General features: G+C 38.4%; 1 protein-coding gene across 3 annotated transcripts in view; it reads left to right on the top strand.

Annotated features, from left to right (window-relative positions):
• Positions 1–27785, top strand: part of myo10l3 (myosin X, like 3) — a 216170-nt gene that overhangs the window by 71346 nt on the left and 117039 nt on the right. For all 3 annotated transcript variants that reach the window (XM_062070009.1, XM_062070011.1, XM_062070010.1), the window contains 4 exons: positions 18318–18476; positions 24211–24398; positions 24486–24620; positions 24706–24830. In XM_062070009.1, the coding sequence (XP_061925993.1) occupies positions 18318–18476; positions 24211–24398; positions 24486–24620; positions 24706–24830 (607 nt within the window). The remainder of the gene's footprint in view (positions 1–18317; positions 18477–24210; positions 24399–24485; positions 24621–24705; positions 24831–27785) is intronic.

Genomic DNA, 27785 nt, shown 5'->3' with positions numbered 1-27785 from the left:
GACGGGAGCACCGCGGCCACACCAACCAAAGCCCACACCCAAACCCTCCACGTGCAAGACCGAATCCACCCAAAAAAAGTCACTTAACAAGAAGCCAAAAAGTGCAAAAACAACAATGCTCGTGCTGCAGGAGCCGCGAACGACCGCAGGGACACAACATTAGGTACACCTGCACTGCAGGTTAATATGTTTTTAAATTTGACTGTGATGATGCAGTCGTGCCTCACCAGACATTAACCTCACCGCACGCCACTGGTGCACACAGATATAAATAAATGCAGTTAAATGTAGCAAGCTACTTTTGCCATGTAGTTTGTAGCGTAGCTTGCTACAATTCTCCGGGGATAGCTTCCCCTGTAGCTTGGCTACTTTTAATCGAGAGTAACTTGTAGCTCAGCTTACCACATTTTTCATTGGGACGGTATAGCTCGGTTGGTAGAGCGGCCGTGCCAGCAACTTGAGGGTTGCAGGTTCGATCCCCGCTTCCGCCATCCTAGTCACTGCCGTTGTGTCCTTGGGCAAGACACTTTACCCACCTGCTCCCAGTGCCACCCACACTGGTTTAAATGTATCTTAGATATTGGGTTTCACAATGTAAAGCGCTTTGAGTCACTTGAGAAAAAGCGCTATATAAATTTAATTCACTTCACTTCACTTCACTTCAAAGTAGCTTGTCCATCACTGCAAAATGGCAAGCCGTTCCAAGGAATTGATGCACTGGGAATCGTTTCTGAACAAGGTTTCGATTCCCATCACTAACCAGGAGTAAACATTTTGTTTTTGCATGGTTCTACAATAAAAGCCATTCATTGCCATATTCTGCCTTATGGAGGTTAATGTGGGTCTTAATAACGAAAGCTTTTTTAAAATTTATGTAACTGAATTTTTTTTAACTGATTTTTTTTTTTTTACATCAAATTATGCTGACGATTTCATGAAATAAACATTTTTTAGCAAAAGTTGTGTATTAAAAATTCAGTTTGTTACAATACAGTGTTTTAACATTCAGTGTGTAAAAATTCAGCGTATAGAAATCATGTGACTTCAAACTTGACACCTCATTGGCTGGTTCTGAAACCGGATCAATTGCTTCAGTCTTAATTGAACCACACACATTTTGGTCACACATGTTTATTAGGTATGGATATCTTTACCTCAGATTCGATACGCATCTCGATACATGTTCACCGATACGATACAGCAACGATACAATGAAGCCTCCTGCCGATTCGATGCAATACGATTCACACCTGTCCACGATACGATACGATGCAATGCGACTCACTACTATTCTCGATACGATTCACTCCTATTCTCAATACAATGCAATTCAAAACGATTTCATAACGATACAACATCGACCTTACAAAGGTGTTCAGTTCAATTAGTTGTTTTATGATGCAGTACCATTCAATTCATTCCATGCATATACTGACCTCTGGACCCCCTGCTAAAAGCTTCTTCTAGCTTATCTGGGGGACCCTTTCACTTACCACCATCCTTAAATGGATATTCACTACTGTTGTAATCGTAATATGGTATTGTGAATAAACTTGAAACTTGAACTTGAAACTTGAGCAGCAGCAGTGGCCGCGCCCGGGAATCAATTTTGGTGATTTAACCCCCAATTCCAACCTTTGATGCTGAGTGCCAAGAAGGGAGGTAATGGGTCTTATTTTTACAGTATTTGGTATGACTCGGTCGGGGTCTGAACTCACAACCTACCGATCTCAGGGCGGACACTCTAACCACTAAGCCACTGAGCTTGTCAATCTTACCGTCGTTCTTATAAAAACCGAAGCATTTCCATACGTTCAATTTATGCAAGAGTTTGGGATCATCGAATACCTCATCACCGTCATCCATGTCGCGTACACTGTTCTGTGTTGCTCCCTCCCATAACTGAGTTTCCTTCCGTGCCCGCCCCGGAAATACGACAGAGTCAGGGCTGCCAATCAGTTCTCACCATAGACCTCCATGAAAAATAAACAACCGAGACTGTATAAAACAAGTTGCTATAACAAGTGACACTGGGCTGAGCAGGATATAATACTACATATTAATATCGATTGAATGCATGAATTTAACCGATACAAAGAGGCAAGAGCCGATACACCGCGAATGTGCCCCTGTTGTTTATCGATGCATAATGGAATGTACCGGTGCAGTCGCATCGCAAGTGGTTGATTCGAACCATTGATTGATTGATTGAAAGTTGTATTAGTAGATTGCACAGTACAGTACATATTCCGTACAATTGACCACTAAATGGTAACACCCGAATAAGTTTTTCAACTTGTTTAAGTCGGGGTCCACGTTAATCAATTCATGGTACCACCAGTGCAAATCGGTAAATCTGTCCATCCTTACTGTTTATTCAATGAAATTGTCAGCATTATTTGATGTAAAAAGTCAGTTGACAAAATTCAAACGCAACATATTCAGTTATTAATTATATTCAGTTCATTAATTCAGTGTCCAAAAAAGTTTTCATAATAAACACACACATTAACCTCTATACTGACTCGTTATTGTCAGAGTGCTCACTGCTGATTGCAGGAATCTTCACTAACAAATAAACTGATTCAAGATTTGTAAACAAACAACATTTTTAAGCAGTCTGACATCTATTGAGTGCTAACTTTTTTAATGTAGCTATTGTATTGGATCCCCTTAGACTGTGCAGTTGTTCCCATTAGAGTGTCAAGTGTCCGTTGGCAGTTATTGATTATTAATCTCATGTCACATGTTGTAATGTCATCACTCGTCATTGTAGCACTCAGCTTGTTAACACTAATGAAGATAGTGTCAAACAGGCAGTGTTAATAATCTAACAGGGCTTCTGTGGCTCTGAACCCAGTAAATTATTGGCCAGGACAATAAAACCCAAAGCCTTAAGAGGCTACAGTCAGGACAGTGAAACCTCAAACGCCTGCTCGGTTTTCTGTGATCATCTTAGATGTTTTAGGCGTGGAAATAACTCCCCGAGGCTCCCCAATGTCTGCTTTGTGAAATGTGATCTCAGAATTGTTCGCTGGGATTCAAAACCAAAAGTCACTCGAAAGAATAGACTTCAACTTGTTGAATACATATGGAAACAAACAGACATTCCTATATAAATAAGTGATCATATATTTGTTTTGTTTGTGGAACCTACTCAGATCCTCTCTCTGCTGTTTGTTATTCAGGATTGTATTTGATTCCCGGCCACTCCGCATGTTTAATTTGAGAGTGCATACTTTATTGCAGTGTCAACATAAAGTGAACTGTAGGGAGATTGATTTCTCAATTTGAAGCCCATTTTTCAGATCCTGATAATAGCATCAATTTACACAAAGTAATTCCATGAAATAACTAAGATTAATCTTTCTGTCCCTGTCACTACGAAATGGGGTTAAATACAAATATTAACACAGAGCTGCCTGTAAATCAGCTCGATGGATGACATCATTGCACATGCTGCCTCTCTCCCTAGAGTTCTTTGTCCTCCCTGAAACCTTCAAATCTCAAATATGAGCGCATTGTTATTGTGCTTTTGCCTTCAGCATACGCCCATTTTCCAGTAACATTATATTTGACCAGCATGATATTTGATATTGCGCTAACTTATTAAAGTCAATGTGTATTCAGTATAATCAGTGGCTTACTACACACTATTAATACAAGCAGATTGCCCAACTGTACTACTGTGGATTCAGAGCCAAGACTGTGAGTAAGACTAGTGAGTAAGACTGGATGTTTTGGGCAGAACTTAAGTGGAGCACTTTGACATGCTATGTAAACTCATAGCAGGGATGCTTGTAACTCAAATGTTTGCTTGTTTAAATGGGTCCTATTATGCAAAACCATATTTTCTTACCTATTCGGACCTGTTTTTGTGTATTTGCAATCCTGCAAATACCGAAAATTTGAAATCAAACCATAGAAGCATGGCGGAAATACACTATATTGCCACCTATAATTTTCCATTATTTCACCTTTCAAGGTTTTCTTAAACCTTAACAAAGAACTACATGTCTTCAACTCATCACTGAGCTTGTTCCACCATTTAACTCCTAAAACTGAAATACATTTGTATTTTATATTCATTCTTACTTTACATATTTCAAAAATCAATATCCCCCGTAAATTAATTTAAATAACCTAAGAATACAAGCTGGAAGGCTGTTGTTCTTTACTCGAAACATAATTTCCATTGTATTTAAAAACACAATATCTGTACATTTTAACACATAAGAACTTATGAATAATGGATTTGTAGGTTCACAGTAGCACACTTTGTATATTATTAATTAATTAATTAATTATTAATTATTTGGTCTGTTTGTTTTATAAACATTTCCCCAAACTTCAACACAATATGTTAGATATGGAAAAATAAAATAAAAATATAACATATGCAGACATTTCTTATTCAGCATGTGTCTTACTTTATAAAGAATAGCAATGGATTTGGATATTGTTCCCTTTATATATTTAATATGCAGTTTCCAACATAATTTATGCTCAATTATTATTCTCAAGAACTTAGTTTCATACACTCTATCAATTTCCACTTGATTTAATTTTAATTTTGCTTCACAATTAGTCCTTGCACCACTAAACACCATCAATTTAGTTTTTTTATAATTTAATGATAACTTATTAATTTGAAATAATTTTTTTAGCTGAAGCAACTCAACTTCTATTATCCTCAACACTTCCTTCAAGTCTTCTCCTGAGCAATATAAATTTGTCCATCCATCCATCCATTTTCTACCGCTTATTCCCTTCGGGGTCGCGGGGGGCGCTGGAGTCTATCTCAGCTACAATCGGGCGGAAGGCGGGGTACACCCTGGACAAGTCGCCACCTCATCACAGAATATGCATTTGTATCATCTGCAAACATAATACATTTCAATGTATTAAATACTGAACAAATATCATTTAAATAAAGTATGAATAACTTAGGTCCCAATACCGAGCCTTGTGGAACCCCACAAGTTACTCTTCTTGGCTGTGATTTAGTCTTATTCATTTCCACATGTTGAGATTTATTACTTAAATAACTACTTAACCACTGTTGTGAAACACCTCTTATGCCATAGTGTTCCAATTTTTGCAGAAGTAAGGAATGTTAAGTAAGATTAACAATATATCAGTTTTTTCATAGTAATTTACCTTAGGCAAAACAGTTAAAAACTGTAAAATTTAAGGATTCAACATCAACACGCCGTAATGTCCCATACATCGTCACTGTATTTTCTACGGTGAATTCCTGGCAACCACAGCTGCTGGTATTTTACCGTAAATTGTGCTTTTGTTTTTCTTTTTTTTTTTACAGCATAGTTATTCTTGCAGCTGGCGTGGGATCAACTCAGATTTACTGCACAAAGTTTGAGTATATGTGCAAAGGCTGTAACGACTACCGTTATAATGTTAAATAGCAATACATGTCCCGTTGGTTGGTATTACCATTTCAAATTTTAATGATCATAAAACCGTGATTGACTTTGAAAAACTCACGATGACACTGCTCATTTCCCTGGAGAAGCTAGTGTGCTAATCGCAAGCTATCTTACACGGCAACAGGAATACAAGACATGCTAATGTCTCTCCTCGATTACAACCGCATGTTTTGCATTTAATATTAAACACTCTTAAACATGTAAAAATTAAAACAGAAGTAGATAAGCACATTTACAAACTCAAATAATAATTAGAGATGTCCGATAATGGCTTTTTTGCCGATATTCCGATATTGTCCAACTCTTAATTACAGATTCCGATATCAACCGATACCGATATATACAGTCGTGGAATTAACACATTATTATGCCTAATTTTGTTGTGATGCCCCGCTGGATGCATTAAACAATGTAACAAGGTTTTCCAAAATAAATCAACTCAAGTTATGGAAAAAAATGCCAACATGGCACTGCCATATTTATTATTGAAGTCACAAAGTGCATTATTTTTTTTAACATGCCTCAAAACAGCACCTTGGAATTTGGGACATGCTCTCCCTTCGAGAGCATGAGGAGGTTGAGGTCAGTGTTGTTTTCGTCAACGATGACGATGACGAAATCATTTCGTTGACGCCACTTTTTTTCATGACGATACGAGACGGTGACGAGATAAACATGTCTCTCTGATGACGAAAACATGACGAGACGAGAACGGACGAAAATGTTAGTGGGTAATCTGTCAGAAGTTTAAAATGCATTACATTTCTGTTTATTGTGTGTGTCAATTAAAACCTACAAAGTATCTGCTGCTGCATTCTATCCTTGTTTGGTCACGCCCACCAACTGGCGTGCAGCGCACAACGTACTCAACACGTCAGACTGTTGTTACTCATCAGGCAATGGATCGTGATGGCGGCGGCAGTTTCAACACAGGGGCTCGGTGGTCGCAAACGTAGAGACGACATATGGGTGTATTTTAAATATAACCCAGCAGATAATAAAACAGAGTGTATTGTGAAGGAAGACGGTGACAAATGTGGCCACAAAATATGCGGAAAAAATACGACCAACCTTAAGCGGCACCTTAAGGCTCGCCACAAGGATATTTTTTCGAAGGTAAGTTACAAATGCTGTTAACATAATCGATAAATGTCATAGTAAGCTAATACATTAGTACGTTTTCCACATACTCCTGGCGCAAATGGGCTGCTAACTTCAGGCTAAAGTTAGCTTTTGTTACGCTAACGTCAATTCATTATGTGTGTGTTACTTTAGCAGCATGTTTAGCCATGTTTACATTCAGTGACGGTGTGGTTATCTCTTTGTGAGTACGTTCTGTCAGCACGTAACTTGATATGTTAAACAGGTCGAGTTACTGTTATACGTAGAGTCTGCTAGCTTTAGCCTAAAAGCCTCTAATTCAGGGGTCACCAACGCGGTGCCCGCGGGCACCAGGTCGCCCGTAAGGACCACATGAGTCGCCCGCGGGCCTGTTCTAAAAAAAAAAAATAAAAAAATAAAAAATTTTAATTTTTTTTTTTTTTTTTAAATTAAATCTACATAGAAAAACCACAAGATACACTTTCAATCAGTGCATCAACCCAAACAACCTCCCCCATGCACACTCATCCACACCCACTCACACAAAAGGGGTTATTTCTTTCTGCTACCAATATTCTGGTTCCCACAACATAGACAACACATCTGCAAGGGACACAGTCCCTGAAGCACACATGATTGTATAGGCTGCTGGTCCACTAACATTTTCATTAATTACTATTTTTTATGTAATTATTTTTATATTGTTTTACTTTCTTTTTTATCCAAGAAAATGTTTTTTATTTATTTATCTTATTTTATTTTATTTTTTTAAAAAAGGGCCTTATCTTCAACAGACCAGGTTGTCAATGAAATTAGATTTGTTTAAAGGGTTTTTAAAACTAGGTCCAGTCCAGATAATGTCCAAGTCGGACTCAGCAACACACACCTTCATTCATGTACACAGAAAAAAATTAGGGAACACAACAGATTGCATATAATTTATAAAAAAAAATTACATTTTCAAAATAAGCATTTATGTACAGTCCAGATTATGTCCAGGTCACTCAAATTAGGGAACACAACAACAGATATCATATAATCTATAAACATAATTATACTTTCAAAATAAGCCTTTGAGGACTTCTCATCTTTTTTTTAATGTTTTTTGGCATCATTATCGTTTTCAACCATGTAACTTTCTAAAGTTAGAAAATACTGAATAAATGTTTTAAAGAAAGTAATACTAAGTGAATATCTGTTTTTGGCCTTAAAAATAAACCTTTTACCGAGTACTATAATTAAATTGACTAAATCATGATTGTCAACGAACTCTCCTAAAATAACAAAAACCACATCAAGCTTCATAAACAAACCAATCCTTAAACACATTTTTTCAACTTCCACCCAAAACAAAGACACAATATGACAATACTAAAACAAATGCAGGGTGGATTCAGGCTCCTGACAACAAAATCGGCAATCATCTGACTCTGTCATATTCCATAATTTTAACATTTTCCCTGTGGGTAAGAAGTTATAAATAATTTTAATTTGAAAATAACGATTTTGCACATCGATAGTAGTTTTATATATTAGTTTGAATATGGCATCCCATGGCAACGGGCAGTCAAAAAAGTCCTCCCATTTTCCATATGTGTTGTATGGGGCAGCCTTTAAAGATATCTTTATTAAATAAAAATTATATATTTTTCTATTTATTTTAGTTCCTTTTTGCCAACTAGAATTTCTTATTAGAGGTTTACAAAGTAATAATTTAGTAGTTCCATAATTAATTATTTGTTTCCATCTTTTCCCAATTACTCCCGTTAGTTGATAAAATGAAAAGCTTGAGCAAGCATCACCATACATAGTTCTAAATTCATCATACTTCATAATTTTACCATTCTCATTGATAATATCATTGACAAAAATGATTCCTCTTTCAAACATATTTTTCCAAAAGAAAGGCTTTCCATCTATTACAATATTAGAGTTCATCCATATTATCTGCTGCAAAATATCGTCTCTTTTTTCTGGCACATAAAATTGAAAACACCACCATGAGTGGATTGTTTCCTTTAGGAACCCCGCCATGTTTCCCAGCAGACTCTCTACATAAGAAAAATGGGAGGGGATCACTTGTAAAAAAGGATACAATTTCTTTTGATACAGTACATGTTTTTTGTCCAACAGGACATTTGTGTACCACTCAATGTTTAAATACATCTTTGGAACAATTGATGCTTTTAAAGACAGACACATAGCTTCAAGGTTGAGAAGTTTCAGGCCCCCATATTCATACTCTTTGTACAAAACCTTTCTTTTAATCTTTTCTGGTTTGCCGTTCCAGACAAAATCGAAGACCCTCCGCTCATAAATCTTAAAAAAGTTTTGTGATGGAGCTGGTAATGACAAAAACAAATAAATAAATTGAGGAATAATTAACAAGTTGGCAATAGACATTTTACCATACAAGGTTAAGGATTTCCCTTTCCATAATTGCATAATTTTGTCCAGCTTTCTTAGTCGATTATCATAATTTACTGAGCCTAGATCTTCCAGATTTTCTGGGACAACAACACCAAGTATGTTAACTGGTCCATCTGTCCACAAAACAGGCACTTTGCATTCCATTCGAAAGGACGTTCCCTTTAGATTTCCGATCCTTAACCTTTTACATTTATCATAATTAAGCTTAAAGGCCTACTGAAATGAATTTTTTTTATTTAAACGGGGATAGCAGATCTATTCTATGTGTCATACTTGATCATTTCGCGATATTGCCATATTTTTGCTGAAAGGATTTAGTATAGAACAACGACGATAAAGATTGCAACTTTGGTATCTGACAAAAAAAAGGCTTGCACCTACCGGAAGTAGCGTGACGTAGTCAGTTGAACATATACGCAAAGTTCCCTATTGTTTACAATGATGGCCGCATGAAGTGAGAGAGATTCGGACCGAGAAAGCGACAATTTCCCCATTAATTTGAGCGAGGATGAAAGATTTGTGGATGAGTAAAGTGCAAGTGAAGGACTAGTGGGGAGTTGAAGCTATTCAGATAGGGAAGATGCTGTGAGAGCCGGGGGTGACCTGATATTCAGCTGGGAATGACTACAACAGTAAATAAACACAAGACATATATATACTCTATTAGCCACAACACAACCAGGCTTATATTTAATATGCCACAAATTAATCCTGCATAAAAACACCTGCGTGTTTGTTATGCTAGCTCCTAGCTCCTCTGCTAGCTCCTAGCTCCATAGAACACGCCAATACAATTCAAACACCTGATCAACACACACAATCACTCAGCCCAAAAGACCGTTTACCTAACCCAAGGTTCATAAAGCTTATATATTTTTAAAAAGTTACGTACGTGACGCGCACATACGGTCAAGTTATCGAATGTTTAGCAGCCAAGGCTGCATACTCACGGTACCTGATATTCAGCTGGGAATGACTACAACAGTAAATAAACACAAGACATATATATACTCTATTAGCCACAACACAACCAGGCTTCTATTTAATATGCCACAAATTAATCCTGCATAATAACACCTGCGTGTTTGTTATGCTAGCTCCTAGCTCCTCTGCTAGCTCCTAGCTCCATAGAACACGCCAATACAATTCAAACACCCGATCAACACACACAATCACTCAGCCCAAAAGACCGTTCACCTAACCCAAGGTTCATAAAGCTTATATATTTTTAAAAAGTTACGTACGTGACGCGCACGTACGGTACGGTACGTGTTATGCTAGCTCCTAGCTCCTCTGCTAGCTCCTAGCTCCATAGAACACGCCAATACAATTCAAACACATGATCAACACACACAATCACTCAGCCCAAAAGACCGTTCACCTAACCCAAGGTTCATAAAGCTTATATATTTTAAAAAAGTTACGTACATACGCAAAAAAAAGCCAAAGCTGCATACTCACAGTAGCACGTCTGCGTCTTTGTCATCCAAATCAAAGTAATCCTGGTAAGAGTCTGTGTTGTCCCAGTTCTCTACAGGCGTCTGTGTATCCAAATCAAAAGTCCTCCTGGTTAGAGTCTCTGTTATCCGAGTTCTTCCATCTTGACTGCATCTTTCGGGAATGTAAACAAAGAAGCGCCGGCTGTGTACTGTTGTGGCTGACTACGTTCGAAAAATACGTCCATTTCGCACCGACAACTTTCTTCTTTGCTTGCTCGGCTTCCTTCTCCATAATGCAATGAACATGATTGAAACAGATTCACGAACACAGATGTCCAGACTACTGTGGAATTATGAAATGAAAACAGAGCTTTTTCGTATCGGCTTCAATGTGGAAGGCATACCCGTGTTCGCCGGGCTACGTCACACGCATACGTCATCCTCAGAGGCGTTTCGAACCGGAAGTTTAGCGGCAAATTTAAAATGTCACTTTATAAGTTAACCCGGCCGTATTGGCATGTGTTATAATGTTAAGATTTCATCATTGATATATAAACTATCAGACTGCGTGGTCGGTAGTAGTGGGTTTCAGTAGGCCTTTAAGGCCAGATTGCTGTGAAAATATGTCCAAAAGATTAAGAAGGTTCCGCAAACAATGAGGAAAAATCTTATCTTTGTGAATCAGCCTTTTCTGACATGAACTTCATCAAGAACAAACACAGAACACGCCTCACTGATGCACATCTGCAAGACTCACTCAGAGTTGCAGTGTCAAGTTACACACTAGAGTACAACACACTAGTTAACAGCATGCAATGCCAGGCTTCCCACTAACTGACAAAGAAACCGATAACAGATTTGGTGTCCAGTTCAAAGTGTGACATGATTTAAAAATTTGAGAGTTTACTTTTGTATTTTACATGAGTTATTATTTGTATAAACATGGTGCAAAGTAATTCATGATTTGTTAAAACATGTTAGTGGCTAGCTAGTTAAAATGGGATATTGTGATTTCACAAGACTGTCTTAGAAGTGATCATTTGAAAATGTTCAATTTGAAAAATGTGCACTTGGAGAAAATATAAAAATAAAGTGTTGCATATTGATATTTATCTGTTTCTATATATATTTATTGTGAGAAATCATTAAGATGATCAGTGTTTCCACAAAGATAAATATCATTAATTATTAATAATAACAGAGTTAAAGGTAAATTGAGCAAATTGGCTATTTCTGGCAATTTATTTAGGTGTGTATCAAACTGGTAGCCCTTCGCATTAATCAGTACCCAAGAAGTAGCTCTTGGTTTCAAAAAGGTTGGTGACCCCTGCTCTAATTCATATTAAACACTGTTGTTGTTGTTTTTATTTATTGAATTTACTAGTGTTTACAGTATTTACAGGGTGGTCTATTTTGTTCCAAAAACTTAAGAACATGTTTGTTTCATACTTTCAAGTATGTACAGTATAACTCTCTGGTATAACTTACAACCTACCTCACTGTACCTCAGGAATTAATTGATTATTTTATTACATGGTTTGAACAAATTAAAGAGAGTGGGGTTGTATGATATCTGTTGTAATTGCACTGGCAGAGAGGGCCAAGTTGAGCATATGTGTTCCTCATACATCACTCATATTTTGGGCATGTTTATGTTCATTGTACTTTAACAAATTCTGAGAAATAAAGCCACAATTGCTGAAGTAGAATGTTTTTGTTTTTTGGCTTTTTTGGAGTAATGAACTTTGATTCCACTGTTACCACTTTATCTGGGTGTAATACACAATCCTTGGATCAGTTATTTGCTGTTGGGTGGAAACCTTATATGTCTAAAACCATTCCTTTATTGTTATTATTTGTGAAAATAGCAGATCTGCAAGCTTACAATGGGTTGAACTTATAGATCTGCTGCTATTTTCACAACTTACACTGCCCATCAGCAATCTCCAATACTTATTGACCTAAATTAATTTGTTAAAAGACTATACTTATATACTTATATTATACTTTTTATTCTTTTTTTTTGGACTAAAACTAGACTAAAACCTTTTTGACTTTTCATCGACTAAAACTAGACTAAAACACTTTTGACTTTTTGTCGACTAAAACTGGACTAAAACTATCACATATAAAACTGACTAAAATGTGTCTAAAACTAATAAGCATTTTAGTCCAAAAGACTAAGACTAAATGTAAGGTGGTTGTCAAAAACAACATGGGCGTGGGGGGTGGGGGGGGAGAGTTTGTGCTGCAAGGGGTTCTGGGTATTTGTTCTGTTGTGTTTATGTTGTGTTACGGTGCAGATGTTCTCCCGAAATGTGTTTGTCATTCTTGTTTGGTGTGGGTTCACAGTGTGGCGCATATTTGTAACAGTGTTAAAGTTGTTTATACGTCCACCCTCAGTGTGACCTGTATGGCTGTTGACCAAGTATGCCTTGCATTCACTTGTGTGTGTGAAAAGCCGTAGATATTATGTGATTGAGCGGGCACGCAAAGGCAATGCCTTTTATGTTTTATTGGCGCTCTGTACTTCTCCCTGTGTCCGTGTACCACTCCGTACAGCGGCGTTTTAAAAAGTCATACATTTTACTTTTTGAAACCGATACCAATAATTTCCGATATTACATTTTAAAGCATTTATCGACCGAAAATATTGGCAGCCCGATATTATCGGATATCTCTAATAATAATAGAACAATATTTAATGTTTCTTCCATCAAGGAAAGTGTATTGTGTGTTGTTTAGTTATCTATTTATGTATTCAAAACTTCATTAAAACATTTCAGTATGTGTGTAAGCAGAATTGATCCTGTAATGTTTGTTCGTAGTCAGTTCATCGTCAATGACTTTCAGTCATGACAAAAACTGTTGAATTAACATGTAGAATATCCATCCTTTTTTAATTGTGCTGCTCGGGGTTTAATGCGTGAGCTGGAGCCTATCTCAGTTGACTTGTGCAGTACAGACAAACAACTTTTCACAATCACATTTGCTGTCAGTGTCAACATAATACATGTCAAGTCCTAAATGTTGTCATGTGCAGATGAGTGGAACAAACTGCACATTTCTGTGTGGACAAAACTATTGCCAGCAATGAATCACGGCTTCACCGCCACCTTGAAGAATCCCTTGCACATGCACAGCAGCTGGGCTCAGCAGATCATTACAGCAGTTAGGTACCACCAGCTCGTTTGTGATGACTCTGCAGTCTTCTAAAGCCTAAAAAAAGTCTGCCTCCCTACTGGGATGCAATTAAAATGCCAGCGGTGCCTGCAGTAATGCATTGGAAAAACCGCAATCTTTAACCATTTGTATTGATCGGCCCCGTCAAGTAAGCGACTTTCTTCTTGTCCATTAGACTTCCAACTGCCAGTTGGTTTGGATTGACCCTTTCAGACCGGTGTTGTATTAGAATGTGTTTGTAATTCCAGTTGTAGTTGTGTACAACTGTGCTATAGGACTACAAATACTGTATTAGAACAGTGTTTTTCAACCACTGTGCCGCGGCACACTAGTGTGCCGTGACTTACAGTCTGGTGTGCCGTGGGAGATTATCTAATTTCATCTATTTGGGTTAAAAATAGTTTTTGCAAACCAGTAATTATAGTCTGCAAATGATGTGTTGTTGTTGAGTGGTCGGTGCTGTTTAGAGCTCGGCAGAGTAACCGTGTAATACTCTTCCATATCAGTAGGTGGCAGCCGGTAGCTAATTTCTTTTTAGATGTCGGTAAAAGCGGGAGGCAGTGTGCAGGTAAAAAGGTGTCTAATGTTTAAACCAAAAATAAACAAAAGATGAGTGCCCTTAAGAAAAGGCAATGAAAGTTAGGGAAGGCTATGCAGAACAAAACTAAAACTGATCTGGCTACAAAGTAAACAAAAACAGAATGCTGGAGGACAGCAAAGACCTACTGTGGAGCAAAGACGGCGTCCACAATGTAATCCGAACATGACATGACAATCAACAATGTCCCCACTAAGAAGGATAGCAACACCTTAAATAGTCTTGATTGCTAAACCAAAGTAGATGCGGGAAATATCGCTCAAAGGAAGACATGAAACTGCTACAGGAAAACACCAAAAAAAGAGAAAAAGGCACCAAAATAGGAGCGCAAGACAAGAAATAAAACACTACACACAGGAAAACACCAAAAAACCCAAAATAAGTCATGGCGTGATGTGACAGTACACCTACTTTGAGACAAGAGCTATATTGATGCATGGTTGTTTATGGTTTAAATTCATATCCAACAATTGCGACAACGACTTTTTACTGTCAACTGAGTTTCATTTTTGAATGATTTCTGCTGGTGGTGTGCCTCTGGATTTTTTTCAATGCAAAAAATGTGCCTTGGCTCAAAAAAGGTTGAAAAACACTGTATAAGAAGAAGAAATTAGTGACTGCTCTTCCTTTATCTGTGTTTGTGTGTGTCAGCCAAGGGTGTATACAGTGATGGGCAAGCTACTTAGAAAATGTAGTAAGCTAAGCTACAAGTTACTCTCAATTAAAAGTAGTTAAGCTACAAGGGATGCTATCCCCGGAGAATTGTAGCAAGCTACACTACAAGCTACATGGCAAAAGTAAATTGCTACATCAAAGCTACATTTAAATCTATGGGCCCACATGTATAATATCAGTGTTAATGTGACTGAGAGTGTACAATGGACCCAATAAGGGTCCATTACTATTAACTATCTGTCATTTAGCTGGGGACACCCTACAACTACCTCTAGGGATCCCCGCCCGCACCCCACTCTATGTATTTACAGTAAAAAAAAAAAACAGCATCTATCTATATAGCTTGACAAAAAAGCAATGACTTGCGTGTTTTTGGGAACAGTTAGTGATGGTTATGTGCAGTAAAACTTTTTATGAACTCAACTCACTTTAATGTGTGTTCCTAAATTTGTGTTGGATGTCTTAGCAGTTATGATTTTGGTTTACAGAGTAAACAACTAATAACTAAGGTTTTGGGCATTGTTTTCTCTAAATGCATACATTTGTCTAAATATGGCCAAGGACACTCATAAATGTGGGGTTTCTCCATGTCATCTTCATCACTAAAGGAGAAATCTAATCTGCGGGAGAGAGTTCCTCTGCCATTTTTAAGTATGTTTTTTTGTTTGTTTATTGAGCCGTCAGCTTGAAGCGTCCCTCTGTCTCCGACTACCTCGCCGTCGTGTGACATGAGTGTGTGTCTGTTATGATTTCGCCTGCAGGTTTTGATGACCCGCCTTATCTTGCCTCTGATTGGCCAGTCCATAATGTTTCGCCCTAACCTTAGCCAATTGGGACTCATCATACGAACACCAACCAATCATCACGGATTTTCTCCATATCCGTATGGATGTTGTCATTCATCTAGGTCAGGCGTCGGCAACCCGCGGCTCTTTGACCACTCTGATGCGGCTCAGCTGCATACTTGCCGACCCTCCCGATTTTTCCGGGAGACATCCGGATTTCAGTGCCTCTCCCGGAAATCTCCGGGGCGAATATTCTCAGATTTTCCCCCGGACAACAATATTGAGGGCGTGCCGTGATGGCAGTGCCTTTATTAGCGTCCTCTACAACCTGTCGTCGCGTCCGCTTTTTCACCATGCTATCTGCGTACCGGCCCAGTCACTTGTTGAATGCGGCCTTTGCTTACACATGTAAGTGACTGCAAGGCATACTTGGTCAACAGCCATACAGGTCACACTGAGGGTGGTCGTATAAACAACTTTAACACTCTTACTAGTATGCGCCACACTGTGAACCCACACCAAACAAGAATGACAAACACATTTCGGGAGAACATCCGCACCGTAACACAACATAAACACAACAGAACAAATACCCAGAACCCCATGCATCCCTAACTCTTCCGGGCTACATTATACACCCCCGCTACCACCAAACCCTGCCCCCCCCCCAAACCCGCCCACCTCAACCGACGCACGGAGGGGGGAGGGGGGTGATGTGTGGAGGGGGGGTTTGGTGGTAGCGGGGGTGTATAATGTAGCCCGGAAGAGTTAGGGATGCATGGGATTCTGGGTATTTGTTCTGTTGTGTTTATGTTGTGTTACAGTGCGGATGTTCTCCCGAAATGTGTTTGTCATTCTTGTTTGGTGTGGGTTCACAGGGTGGCGCATATTAGTAAGAGTGTTAAAGTTGTTTATACGGTCACCCTCAGTGTGACCTGTATGGCTGTTGACCAAGTATGCCTTGCAGTCACTCATGTGTGTCTGCAGAAGCCTCATATAACATACAGCGTGCCATGGGCTGGCACGCTGTATGTACAGGTTGTAGAGGGCGCTAAAGGCAGTGCCATCACGGCACGCCCTTATTATTGTTGTTTGGGTGAAAATCAGCAGACATAAATAGTTGCCCTGAAATGCGTGAGTCTCCCGGTAAAATCGGGAGGGTTGGCAAGTATGACGCTGTCAAGCGGCATTCATATAAAACTTGCGGGCCGCACTAACATTACATTTTCATATTAAGGTGCGGGCCGCTTGTCTGAGACCCCAGGTTTATACATAGCACAAAGCAAAAAAAAAACTTTGTATGCAGTGTTATTTCATTTTAAATTTCAAAAGAGTTTTGTGGCTTCCATTGTTTTCTTTAATTTGTGAAACGGGTCAAAATGGCTCTTTGAGTGGTAAAGGTTGCCGACCCCTGATCTAGGTCATTGTATGTTCTCCATATTTTTGGGGTGCCTTGATTTGCAGTCCATCTTTTCTCTTCGTAGCTTAACGCTTTGATGTAAAAAAAAAAAAAAAGTAGCTTAGTTACCGCCAAGCTACTGGAAAATGTAGTTAAGATACATGCATTAGCTACATGTAGCCTGTTACTGCCCTTTACTGGCATTTTGTCAAGCGATTCTCTTAACGGTTCTTACGAGTGGGGATAACACCACAGAAATGTGACATCACATGGACTAAGATAAGACATTCTGGAGGAAAGTTCTGTGGTCAGATGAAACAAAAATTTAGCTGTTTGGCCATAATACCCATCAATATGTTTGGAGAAGAAAAGATGAGGCTTTTAATCTCAGGAAAACCATTCCTACCGTCAAGCGTGGTGGTGGTAGTATTATGCTCTGGGCCTGTTTTGCTGCCAAAGGAACTGGTGCTTTACAGAGAGTAAATGGGACAATGAAAAAGGAGGATTACCTCCAAATTCTTCAGGACAACCTAAAATCATCAGCCTGGAGGTTGGGTCTTGGTCACAGTTGGGTGTTCCGACAGGACAATGACCCCAAACACACGTCAAAAGTGGTAAAGAAATGGCTAAATCAGGCTAGAATTAAGGTTTTATAATGGCCTTCCCAAAGTCCTGACTTAAACATGAGGACAATGCTGAAGAAACAAGTCCATGTCAGAAAACCAAACACATTTCGCTGAACTGCACCAATTTTGTCAAGAGGAGTGGTCAAAAATTTAAGCAGAAGCTTGTGGATGGCTACCAAAAGCGCCTTATTGCAGTGAAACTTGCCAAGGGACATGTAACCAAATATTAACATTGCTGTATGTATACTTTTGACCCAGCAGATTTGGTCACATTTTCAGTAGACCCATAATAAATTCATAAAAGAACCAAACCTCATGAATGTATGTGCTCCAATCACTATATCACAAAAAATAAGATTTGTAGAAATTATTGGAAACTCAAGACAGCAATGACATTATGTTCTTTACAAGTGTATGTAAACTTTTGACCACGACTGTATATGATGTGGTCATAGTGGCAGACTTCAGATCTTCAGGTTTGTGTTGACACGTCTCGCAGTTGTGCTTATGCCGTCATGCCTCGAAATGCCGGAATGCCGCATTGTTTTTTTTCTTCTAATAAATACGACATCAACTGTCTGTGTCTTATTCAAACACACATTCCCTGTCTCATTACGGGCTTGTGTTCTTCCAGGTGGTCCACCTGCAGAAGGCTGAGCTAAGCCGAGACACAGCGTTGCCCATGCACCCCAGCAGCATCCATGGAGTGGAGGACATGTCCCTGCTGGCCGAGCTGCATGAAGCTGCCATCATGCACAACCTCTTTCTGCGCTACCAGAGAGACAACATCTATGTGAGGCACCTTGTTGGAACACGTATACCGCCTCATTGTGAGCTTCTAAGTGACTGTTCTCTAGACCTGTAGGGATTTTACTCAACATAAAAGTCAGAGATTTCTAATGTTTTGACACATAGAAATAATCCAGAGTTTTTGACCAAAAAAATTCAGACTTTTTGACACTTAGAAAAAATCCCGACTTTTTGACACTTCTGGGCTTCCCTGCAGCCTAAGAAGGGAAGCCCAGACTTCCCTCTCCCCAGTCACTTTGTGCAGCTCCTCCCGGGAGATCTCGAGGCGTTCCCAGGCCAGCCGGGAGACATCGTTTCCTCAACATTGGGTCGTCCCATATATATTGTAACTAAAATGATTTACGTTTGGTGAAGGACCACGGATGTCTGGAACCTGGCTGCTCATCATCAATCCAAAAAGAATGCCTGCCACTCAAATATGTGGGCGCAGATTAAAATTGCCCGCCGATATGTGCGCGTCGGATAAAATTGCTTGCCACTACAATATGAAGTATAAACGATAAGACATTGAATATTAAGAATATGTGAACCATTCCTACCTTGTTTACTTCCCTAACAACCTCCTTAAAGTTTTGTAATCCATCAGAAATATTGAGCCATCTATTTTCTATCGATGTCCCTCAAGCAACTAAAATGTGTCAAATATGTCCAAGTGACACTTAGAAAAAAATCCAGGCTTTTTGACACTTGGAAAAAATTGATTTTTTGACACTTAGATAAAAATCCAGATTTTTGGACATTTAGAAAAAAATCCAGATTTTTGGAGAAAAAAATGTCCGACTTTTTGACACTTCAAAAAAATCCAGATTTTTGACATTTCGAAAAAATCCCGAGTTTTTGACACTTCGAAAAAATCCCGATTTAAAAAAAAAAAAAAATCCCAATTTTTGACACTTGGAAAAAAAATCCAGATTTTTTGACATTTAGCAAAAATCCAGATTTTTTGACATTTAGAAAAAATCCAGATTGTTTGACATTTAGAAAAAAATCCAGACTTTTTGACATTTAGAAAAAATCCAGACTTTTTTACAAAAAAATCGCAACTTTTTGACAATTGGAAAGATTTTTTTACTCTTAGGAAAAATGCTGACTTTTTGACACTTAGAAAAAATGCTGACTTTTTGACACTTATAAAAAATCCTGACATTTTGACACTTATAAAAAATCCCTATTTTTTGACACTTAGAAAAAATCCCAACTTTTTGACACTTAGAAAAAATCCAGACTTTTCGACCAAAAAAATTCCGTCTTTTTGACACTTAAAAAAATTACGACTTTTTGACAAAAAAAATTACGACTTTTTGACACTTAGAAAAAATCCCAACTTTTTGACACTTAGAAATAAAATCTGTATTTTTTGACAAAAAAAATTCCGACGTTTTGACACTTGGAAAAAAATCCCCTCTTTTTGACACTTAGAAAAAATCCCCACTTTTTGACAAAAAAATTCAGACTTTTTGACACTTGGAAAAAATCCAGATTTTTTGACACTTAAAAAAATCCAAACTTTTTGACAAAAAAAATTCAGACTTTTTGAATTGATATAATGCATTCCAATCTAAATATCATATTACCTCAAACTATGGTGTTTATTTACTCAACGGCACAGAGTACTTGATGCTTTTATCTGTCAAAGATGTAGTGCGGTTAATGCTTGGTTAGCTCCCGCTTATAAAGATGACTGGCGGGTAGTTGGCAGAGCTTCAGGCTTTATTTTAAGATGTGTAACAAACCCTGTTTTTTTATTATTGTCATTTTTCATTGATTTCCTCCATTAAGTGGCACGTTTATACACCCGGTGTTCATAAACAGGATCTAGACGCACATTACCTATGTTACACTACATTTTAAAATCATTAAAAAGTAATATGATTGTTTCTTTCAAGGCAGTTGTCTTGGGTTGTTTTTGTCTAAACAATAATCAGGGTGTACTGTACCAAACTACACCACCTAGTGGAAATGTTGCTACAGTAAAAAGTACTGTAATCTGTACTGGTAACATAAAACTGTGTTTGGGTTAGGGAAGGCCACCGTTTGAGGAGGTACGAAACCGGTTTATTGACAGTTTGTTGGACATAAAACTGGAACCAAGATTTTTCAAGCCCTCTAAAACACAATCCAAAAAATTTTCCTAAAGCCTACGGGAACAGTGGGCTGGATTAAAAAAAAATTTCCAGCTCGGATTAGTTGTCTCCACACTGACTCGCTACAAGTGTAGGCCCAATTGCACAATCTAATAATAATACCATCTAGAAATGTATTTCACTATATTTGTATTATTATAGTTTGTAGTGTTACTGAACTGCCTTACTGGGAGTTGTTTCTAATATTGTGGTTACCCCATACAACAGTTCCTCCAGGATTTTGTGATGTTATGATTGTGCCAATTCACACAAATTCAACCCCAGTGTCAGGCCATGTCCACGGATAGTTTCAAAAATGCCAAATAGTTAAGTGCCTAAAGCGCGCGGACGTGGGTGTGTCGCTGCAAAACTCTTGTGGAATTATAACGCATTTAGTCATCAATATTATGATACATGTGCAATGAAGTGAGCATTGTCTTTAACATGAGTACACTCTAACAAAGCAGAAGATACATCAGGATTTTTTTAGGCGCTCAGGCACATTATATGCGTGCACATGGTCGTGCCCGGCTCCATCCAGTGGTGTGTCCAGACTCTTTTTTTAGGGGTGACAAAGGGGGGGAACCTAGTTCTGCAGGGGGTGGCAAGTGTTGTGTGTCTATGAGTGAAGCACGGAGGCAGTTGGTGTGCACGGAGGAAGTGAAGCACCACCCGCCTCTTTCGACACACACAGCAGGTGTTTGCTGCAGGGATAGTCCTCTCTTGCCGGGAGAACAACTTGCCACAGCTTTGGACCTGATATTTTCAAAAGGTGGACTTTCCTTTGTCCATTTCTGCTCACTTGTAGGTCATCAGTAGCAAGTGAACTGCAGCCAAGTTCCCCCGCTACGGCACGACTCAAGGGTCAAAAAGGAAGTGTTCGTGCTAATGGCCCGTTAAAAAATGAGTGCCGTTGTTGAAATGTATAGTTAACGCGTTATTTTCGCGTTAACTTTTGAAAACCCTAGTTTTGATGAAATGGAGTGCTTACTGTCTACGGCGCTAAGCCTTCTGGGTAATGTAGTATTTAAACATGAAGTGAATTATATTTTTATAGCACTTTTCTCTAGAGACTCAAAGCACTTTACATAGTGAAAGCCATTATTTACATCTTTAAGATACATTAAACCAGTGTGGGTGGCACTGGGAGCAGGTGGGTAAAGTGTCTTGCCCAAGGACACAACGACAGTGACTAGGATGGCGGAAGCGGGGATCAAACCTGGAACCCTAACATTTATTCATCCAGAATAAGGCAATTAGCAACGGATTTTCCTTTTAATGCTGACCTAGTAAAGAGGCAGCATTTACATGAGATGTTGAAGTGTGATGATAATCTCTCATCATCTCTCATTTAACAACAAATATTACTGCTACAGATTTCTTCCAACAGTTCACAGATGCTCCTAATGTGTGGGGATAAACATTTTGGAACATTAAAGAATGCTTAAGATGGACAAACACTTTTCAAGCGTAAAATAAACATGGAGAATGTGTGCAAATTGTGGACGACAGAGCGCCACAAGTTACAAGTTAGATATAAATAAAGCAGTACGTAATTTGATAATGACCTCTGAGTATGTGCTTTCACATTCAGTATCTACTTTTAAGTCTTACTGGTATAAAAAGATTAAAACAGCATTTTTCCCCCCTTTTTTATTTTTTGCAATACTGTGCTTTTTGATGTTAAGGTTACAACGAGCACTTGAAACTTTCATGGCAAATTCATATAAAAATCACAAGTAGAAGTAGAACAGTAGAAGAGAAAGTCAAACACAAATACAAATAGACAGAGTAGACATTGAAAGGGTAAAAGAAAACACATTTTGTCTTGTATTAATAGATGATAAAATGAGCTGTAAATCTCATAAAAAAATATACAACATAAAGTAGCAAGAAGCAGGTCAATAATGAATAAAGCAAAATATGAAATATGGGGAAACAACTACAAATGTGCACTTAATTAAATCACAATTATTGAAATTCAACGATTTGGTGCATTTGCAAACAGCTAAAATGTTGTACAAAGCAAACTATAACCTGCTACCCAAGAATGTACAACAATTTCTCAACAAAAGAGGAGAAATACACCCTTAGAGGAAAACCTAATTTAAAACATGTGTATGCTTGTCCAACACTTAAAACCTTTAGCATATCAGTGTGTGGAATGAAATTATGGAATGGATTAAGTAAATAAATCAAACAAAGCATCAATATGATTCAGTTTAAGAGACTGTTCAAACTACAAGTGTTCACAAAGTACACAGAACAAGAATTAAGATGAACATCTTGAACCCTTTTTTAATTTTGTTTTTGTTTTTTTTGTATAAAGATTATTTATGTATTAAATATTTGTTTACTTACTATGGTATATTATGTATTTATTATTTATTTATTCACTGTTCTGTTAAAGAGAACAAGGAAATGGGATACAATTGCTATTGTATGAGAAGGGGTAGGATTAAATAAGCTCAGTTTCTTCCTACTCCTTTTCGGATGTGCTGTAATGAAACAACTGTAAATATGTCATGCATTACATTGTATCGTATGTATGTTCCAAATAAACTAAAACTGAACTGAACTGAAAAAGTTGATTCAATGTTATGAAAAAAAAGCCTCAAAACATTGCAACTTTTGCTGCAAATTCAGGTATTTTAGACCGCAATCACTAAAAAAAAAAAAAAAAGTCTGCGAAATACTGGAGGGACTGATGTAACCACATCAGAAGGATAGAAAATTAAAATCAGCTCTCTGTTTGATGCAGCTGCAGTTTTACACCACTGCAAACTACAACCACAAATATAAACATATTGTTAAGTTAATATTGCTCTGACTGTTATGTTCAAGAGGAGTAGACGGCACAGACCACAAGGGGGCATAGTAACTCTATGTTTTGCTATATATATATATATATATATATATATATATATATATATATATATATATATATATATATTTAATAATAAACAATATTATAAAAAACTCGAGAAATGGAGTCTGACTAAATTGAAGAGTGTATGGTGTGAGACTATGTGTGGGAATTACTTGCTGAGTGTTACCTTGAGTGTTGAGCAAGAAGCGGAAGTCCTGGAGGGGAAAGGCAGGCTTGAACGTCCGTGAGACAGGCAGGTTGTCGGGGGGCGGGGGGGTATAGCGAGGCGTCAACAGCTCCGTGTCCAAGCAGGGGTCGAGGATCGAGGGAGGCAGTCCGGATTCCAAAAGGTAGTCGAGGCACACAGCTCGATCACGGGAGACAGAAAGCACTGCGGGAAACACAAAGGAGAGCAAGTACGCGGGAGAGGAGCCAGAGACGCGATAGCTTTCTGTGTACAGAGAACTACGTTCCGGCGCTGGATCTTCGGGTACGCTGGTCTTTATGCCGTCTACCCTCATCAGACCCGGGTGCGCTGATTGCAGATTGCTTGCAGCCGAGCAGGGGTGTGGCCGTGATTTGGGAAGAGCGAGCAGAGGCGTGTCCAGTGGATTGCGCATGCGCTGTGTCACTGACAGTGTCAATCAAACTGAACATTATTATCTGGTCATTTCAGCCTATTAGGGCAAATTATCATTTCTCTCCTTTTTATGCACCCTCCACAGACTAACATAGGTTCCATCCTGGCAGCCGTGAATCCCTACAAGCAGATCGCGGGACTTTACGACGGAACCTCAGTGGATTTATACAGCAAACACCAGATGGGGGAACTGCCTCCTCACATATTTGCCATTGCCAACGAGTGTTACCGCTGCCTGTGGAAGAGACACGACAGCCAGTGTGTTCTCATCAGGTAAAGATGAAGGCGAGCCCCTTAAGCGAATTTATTCATTAATGTACAATAAGTGTTGCTAACATGTATGACTTTGAATGCTGTCAGTGGAGAAAGCGGTGCCGGGAAGACGGAGAGCACCAAGCTGCTGCTCAAGTTCCTTTCAGTGATGAGTCAAAACTCAGCAGGTGCACCTCCCTCAGAGAGAACCACCAGAGTGGAGCAGGCGCTCATCCAGAGCAGGTTGAAACCAATCTATGGATTATACTGTAGACATTGCATTGTACATTTGTGGTGACATAATGACACAATGTAACTTGTCCCCCAGTCCTATCATGGAGGCGTTCGGGAACGCAAAAACCGTGTACAACAACAACTCCAGTCGTTTCGGGAAGTTCATCCAGCTCCATTTCTCCCAGAATGGAAACATCCAGGGAGGATGCATCGTTGATTGTATCCTTCATCACTGTTGTATTATATATGTGCCGTAACAGTTCTAATTATAGCTGGAGCGTTTATATGCCTAAACCGCAAAGAGGAGGAGGTGTTAATCGGAACCTGTGGATTTTTGGGTAGAGGTTATGATGAGGTTATTTACCAAATTTTACTTAATATTTATTTTGAGTGAAAGATAAAGTTGAAAGTATTAAGTAGCTTACTTTGACCACATTGGGCCTAAACTACTAATGGTTTGCATGTATTAAAACACGTGCAAACTTGATAGGGCACGCAAAAATTATCTACTAATTCTGTGGGCAGAGGATTACGTCTCTTAAATGAGAAAACAAAGGAGTGCAATCGATTTAGCGTGTATATATATATACATATATATATATATATATACACTACCATTCAAAAGTTTGGGGTCACCCAAACAATTTTGTGGAATAGCCTTCATTTCTAAGAACAAGAATAGACTGTCGAGTTTCAGATGAAAGTTCTCTTTTTCTGGCCATTCTGAGCGTTTAATTGACCCCACAAATGTGATGCTCCAGAAACTCAATCTGCTCAAAGGAAGGTCAGTTTTGTAGCTTCTGTAACGAGCTAAACTGTTTTCAGATGTGTGAACATGATTGCACAAGGGTTTTCTAATCATCAATTAGCCTTCTGAGCCAATGAGCAAACACATTGTACCATTAGAACACTGGAGTGATAGTTGCTGGAAATGGGCCTCTATACACCTATGTAGATATTGCACCAAAACCAGACATTTGCAGCTAGAATAGTCATTTACCACATTAGCAATGTATAGAGTGTATTTCTTTAAAGTTAAGACTAGTTTAAAGTTATCTTAATTGAAAAGTACAGTGCTTTTCCTTCGAAAATATGGACATTTCAATGTGACCCCAAACTTTTGAACGGTAGTGTATGTATATATATATATATATATATATATATATATATATATATATATATATATATATATATATATATATATATATATATATATATATGCAAAATATACATTATAATAATTATTAGAACACCCACAATGCTGGCAGGAAAAGATTCAAATATAATAATTGAGTACCATATTTTTCGGACTGTAAGGCACACTTAAAATCATTTAATTTTCTCAAAAATCAACAGTGCGCCTTATAACCCGGTGCGCCTAATGTACGGCATAATTCTGGTTGTGCTTACCGGCCTCGAAGCTATTTTATTTGGTACCTGGTTTGTACTGATAGGTGTGACCAGTAGATGGCATTTATACATAAGAGATACGTGTAAACTCCAAGTTGACGCCAGTAAACAACACCAAAACTTCAAATGTTCCATTAAGAATATAGAACGTTACACACGGCACTGAAAAATCTGTCAAAATGTTTTTAGTACGACTTCGGTAAGCTATGAAGCCGCACCGCTTGATGGATTGTCGGCGCATTAAACATAGGAGTATTATTATGGTGTGTGTATAAGGACCGCAAAATTGCACCTATTAGCAGACATATTACCTGCCGTTTTGTTCCGCAATATTATGCAAAACCAATTTTTCTTACCTTCTGGTACCTGCTGATCTGTATTTGGGATCTGTGTAAATCCTGAAAATGTGCTCGCGTCCGCCATTGTGGTCCGTGCCGACACCGTAGTTATAAGCTTCTTCTTTTTCTTTACTCTCTCTTTCTTATGTGGCATTCATTTTCCGCTGTTGCCATTTCTAATGTAAAGTAGCGTAAAGTTCTTCCTTATATCTGTCAGTAGACTAGCTATCAAAGTGCTAAAAACTGTAGTGAGTTTACATTATTCACCCAAGGAACTTAAGTTATTAGAGGGTTCCAGTCGGACGTTTTTTCAAAGGACACATTTCCAGCCGTTGATGTTGCTTTATTGAGCCACGGATGAGGAGATGCTGCTCCGTTATTGATTGAAGTAAAGTCTGAATGTCATTAAAACAGTTAGCTCCGTCTTTTGACACTTCTTCCATTTCCATCCTTGCACGCTACACCGCTACAACAAAGATGACGGGGAAAAGACGCTGTCGAAGGTGAGCCACGTAAATAAGACCGCCCACAAAACGGCGCATCCCGAAGAGACTGTCAGAAAGCAGCTTGAAGATGATCTGTAAAACATCATCTATGCAACATTTTGACCAAAGAACCACCATTGCATGTTATGTAGACCACAAGATAGTGTTTAAAATAAAATAAAAAATCATAATAATATGACTCCTTTAATGCGCCCTATAATCCGGTGCGTCCAAAGAGGTTCATTAGGTCAATTATGCAATTTTGTTATTCTGATAGCCAGACCTGTGTTTTTATTTCCGTACCTGACGGTTTCGGCCACAACTATTGCCTCCCTCAGAGATTGTCAGGTGATCTGAGCCGAGGATGTCGTTGTGGCTTGTGCAGCCCTTTGAGACACTTGTGATTTAGGGCTATATAAGTAAACATTGATTGATTGATTGAGTGATGTTGCTGTGATGTGTCTGGTCAGCTGATTTAGCCGTCATAATAATTGAGTCCTTCCAATATGATTTGTCAAGACTAAAACTGTTCTGCGGCCAGTGTTTTGTGTCTATATTTAGCACGTACAAAATCTATGCAAACTGGCAGAGTTATGCACAAAAGGCTGTGAGAAAGGAAGGGATAGCACTACAAAGACAGGCATTGTGTCACAGATATGTGACACAATGGGCGTGCCAATATATTTGGACTGTAAGAAATAAAAATAAGAGATATATCATATATTCAGCAAAATCATTTGATAATTGTATAGCTGCTGGATGACTTAAAAAGCTGATTAACACAAATTAAATCGATTAGATTTTGTGTCTGCTGCTGTTTTTTTAATAGTGTTCGTTTTTTCATATAGGAAATATATTATTACATCTCCTAAATGAAAAATAACCTCTTGAAAAATGCATTTTCTTTCCACAACAACACCACAGCGCCTCTCAGAGTACAC

Source organism: Entelurus aequoreus, linkage group LG14 (genome assembly GCF_033978785.1).
Source record: "Entelurus aequoreus isolate RoL-2023_Sb linkage group LG14, RoL_Eaeq_v1.1, whole genome shotgun sequence".
Lineage (NCBI taxonomy): Eukaryota > Metazoa > Chordata > Actinopteri > Syngnathiformes > Syngnathidae > Entelurus > Entelurus aequoreus.
This window is presented reverse-complemented; position numbering and strand designations above follow the sequence as displayed.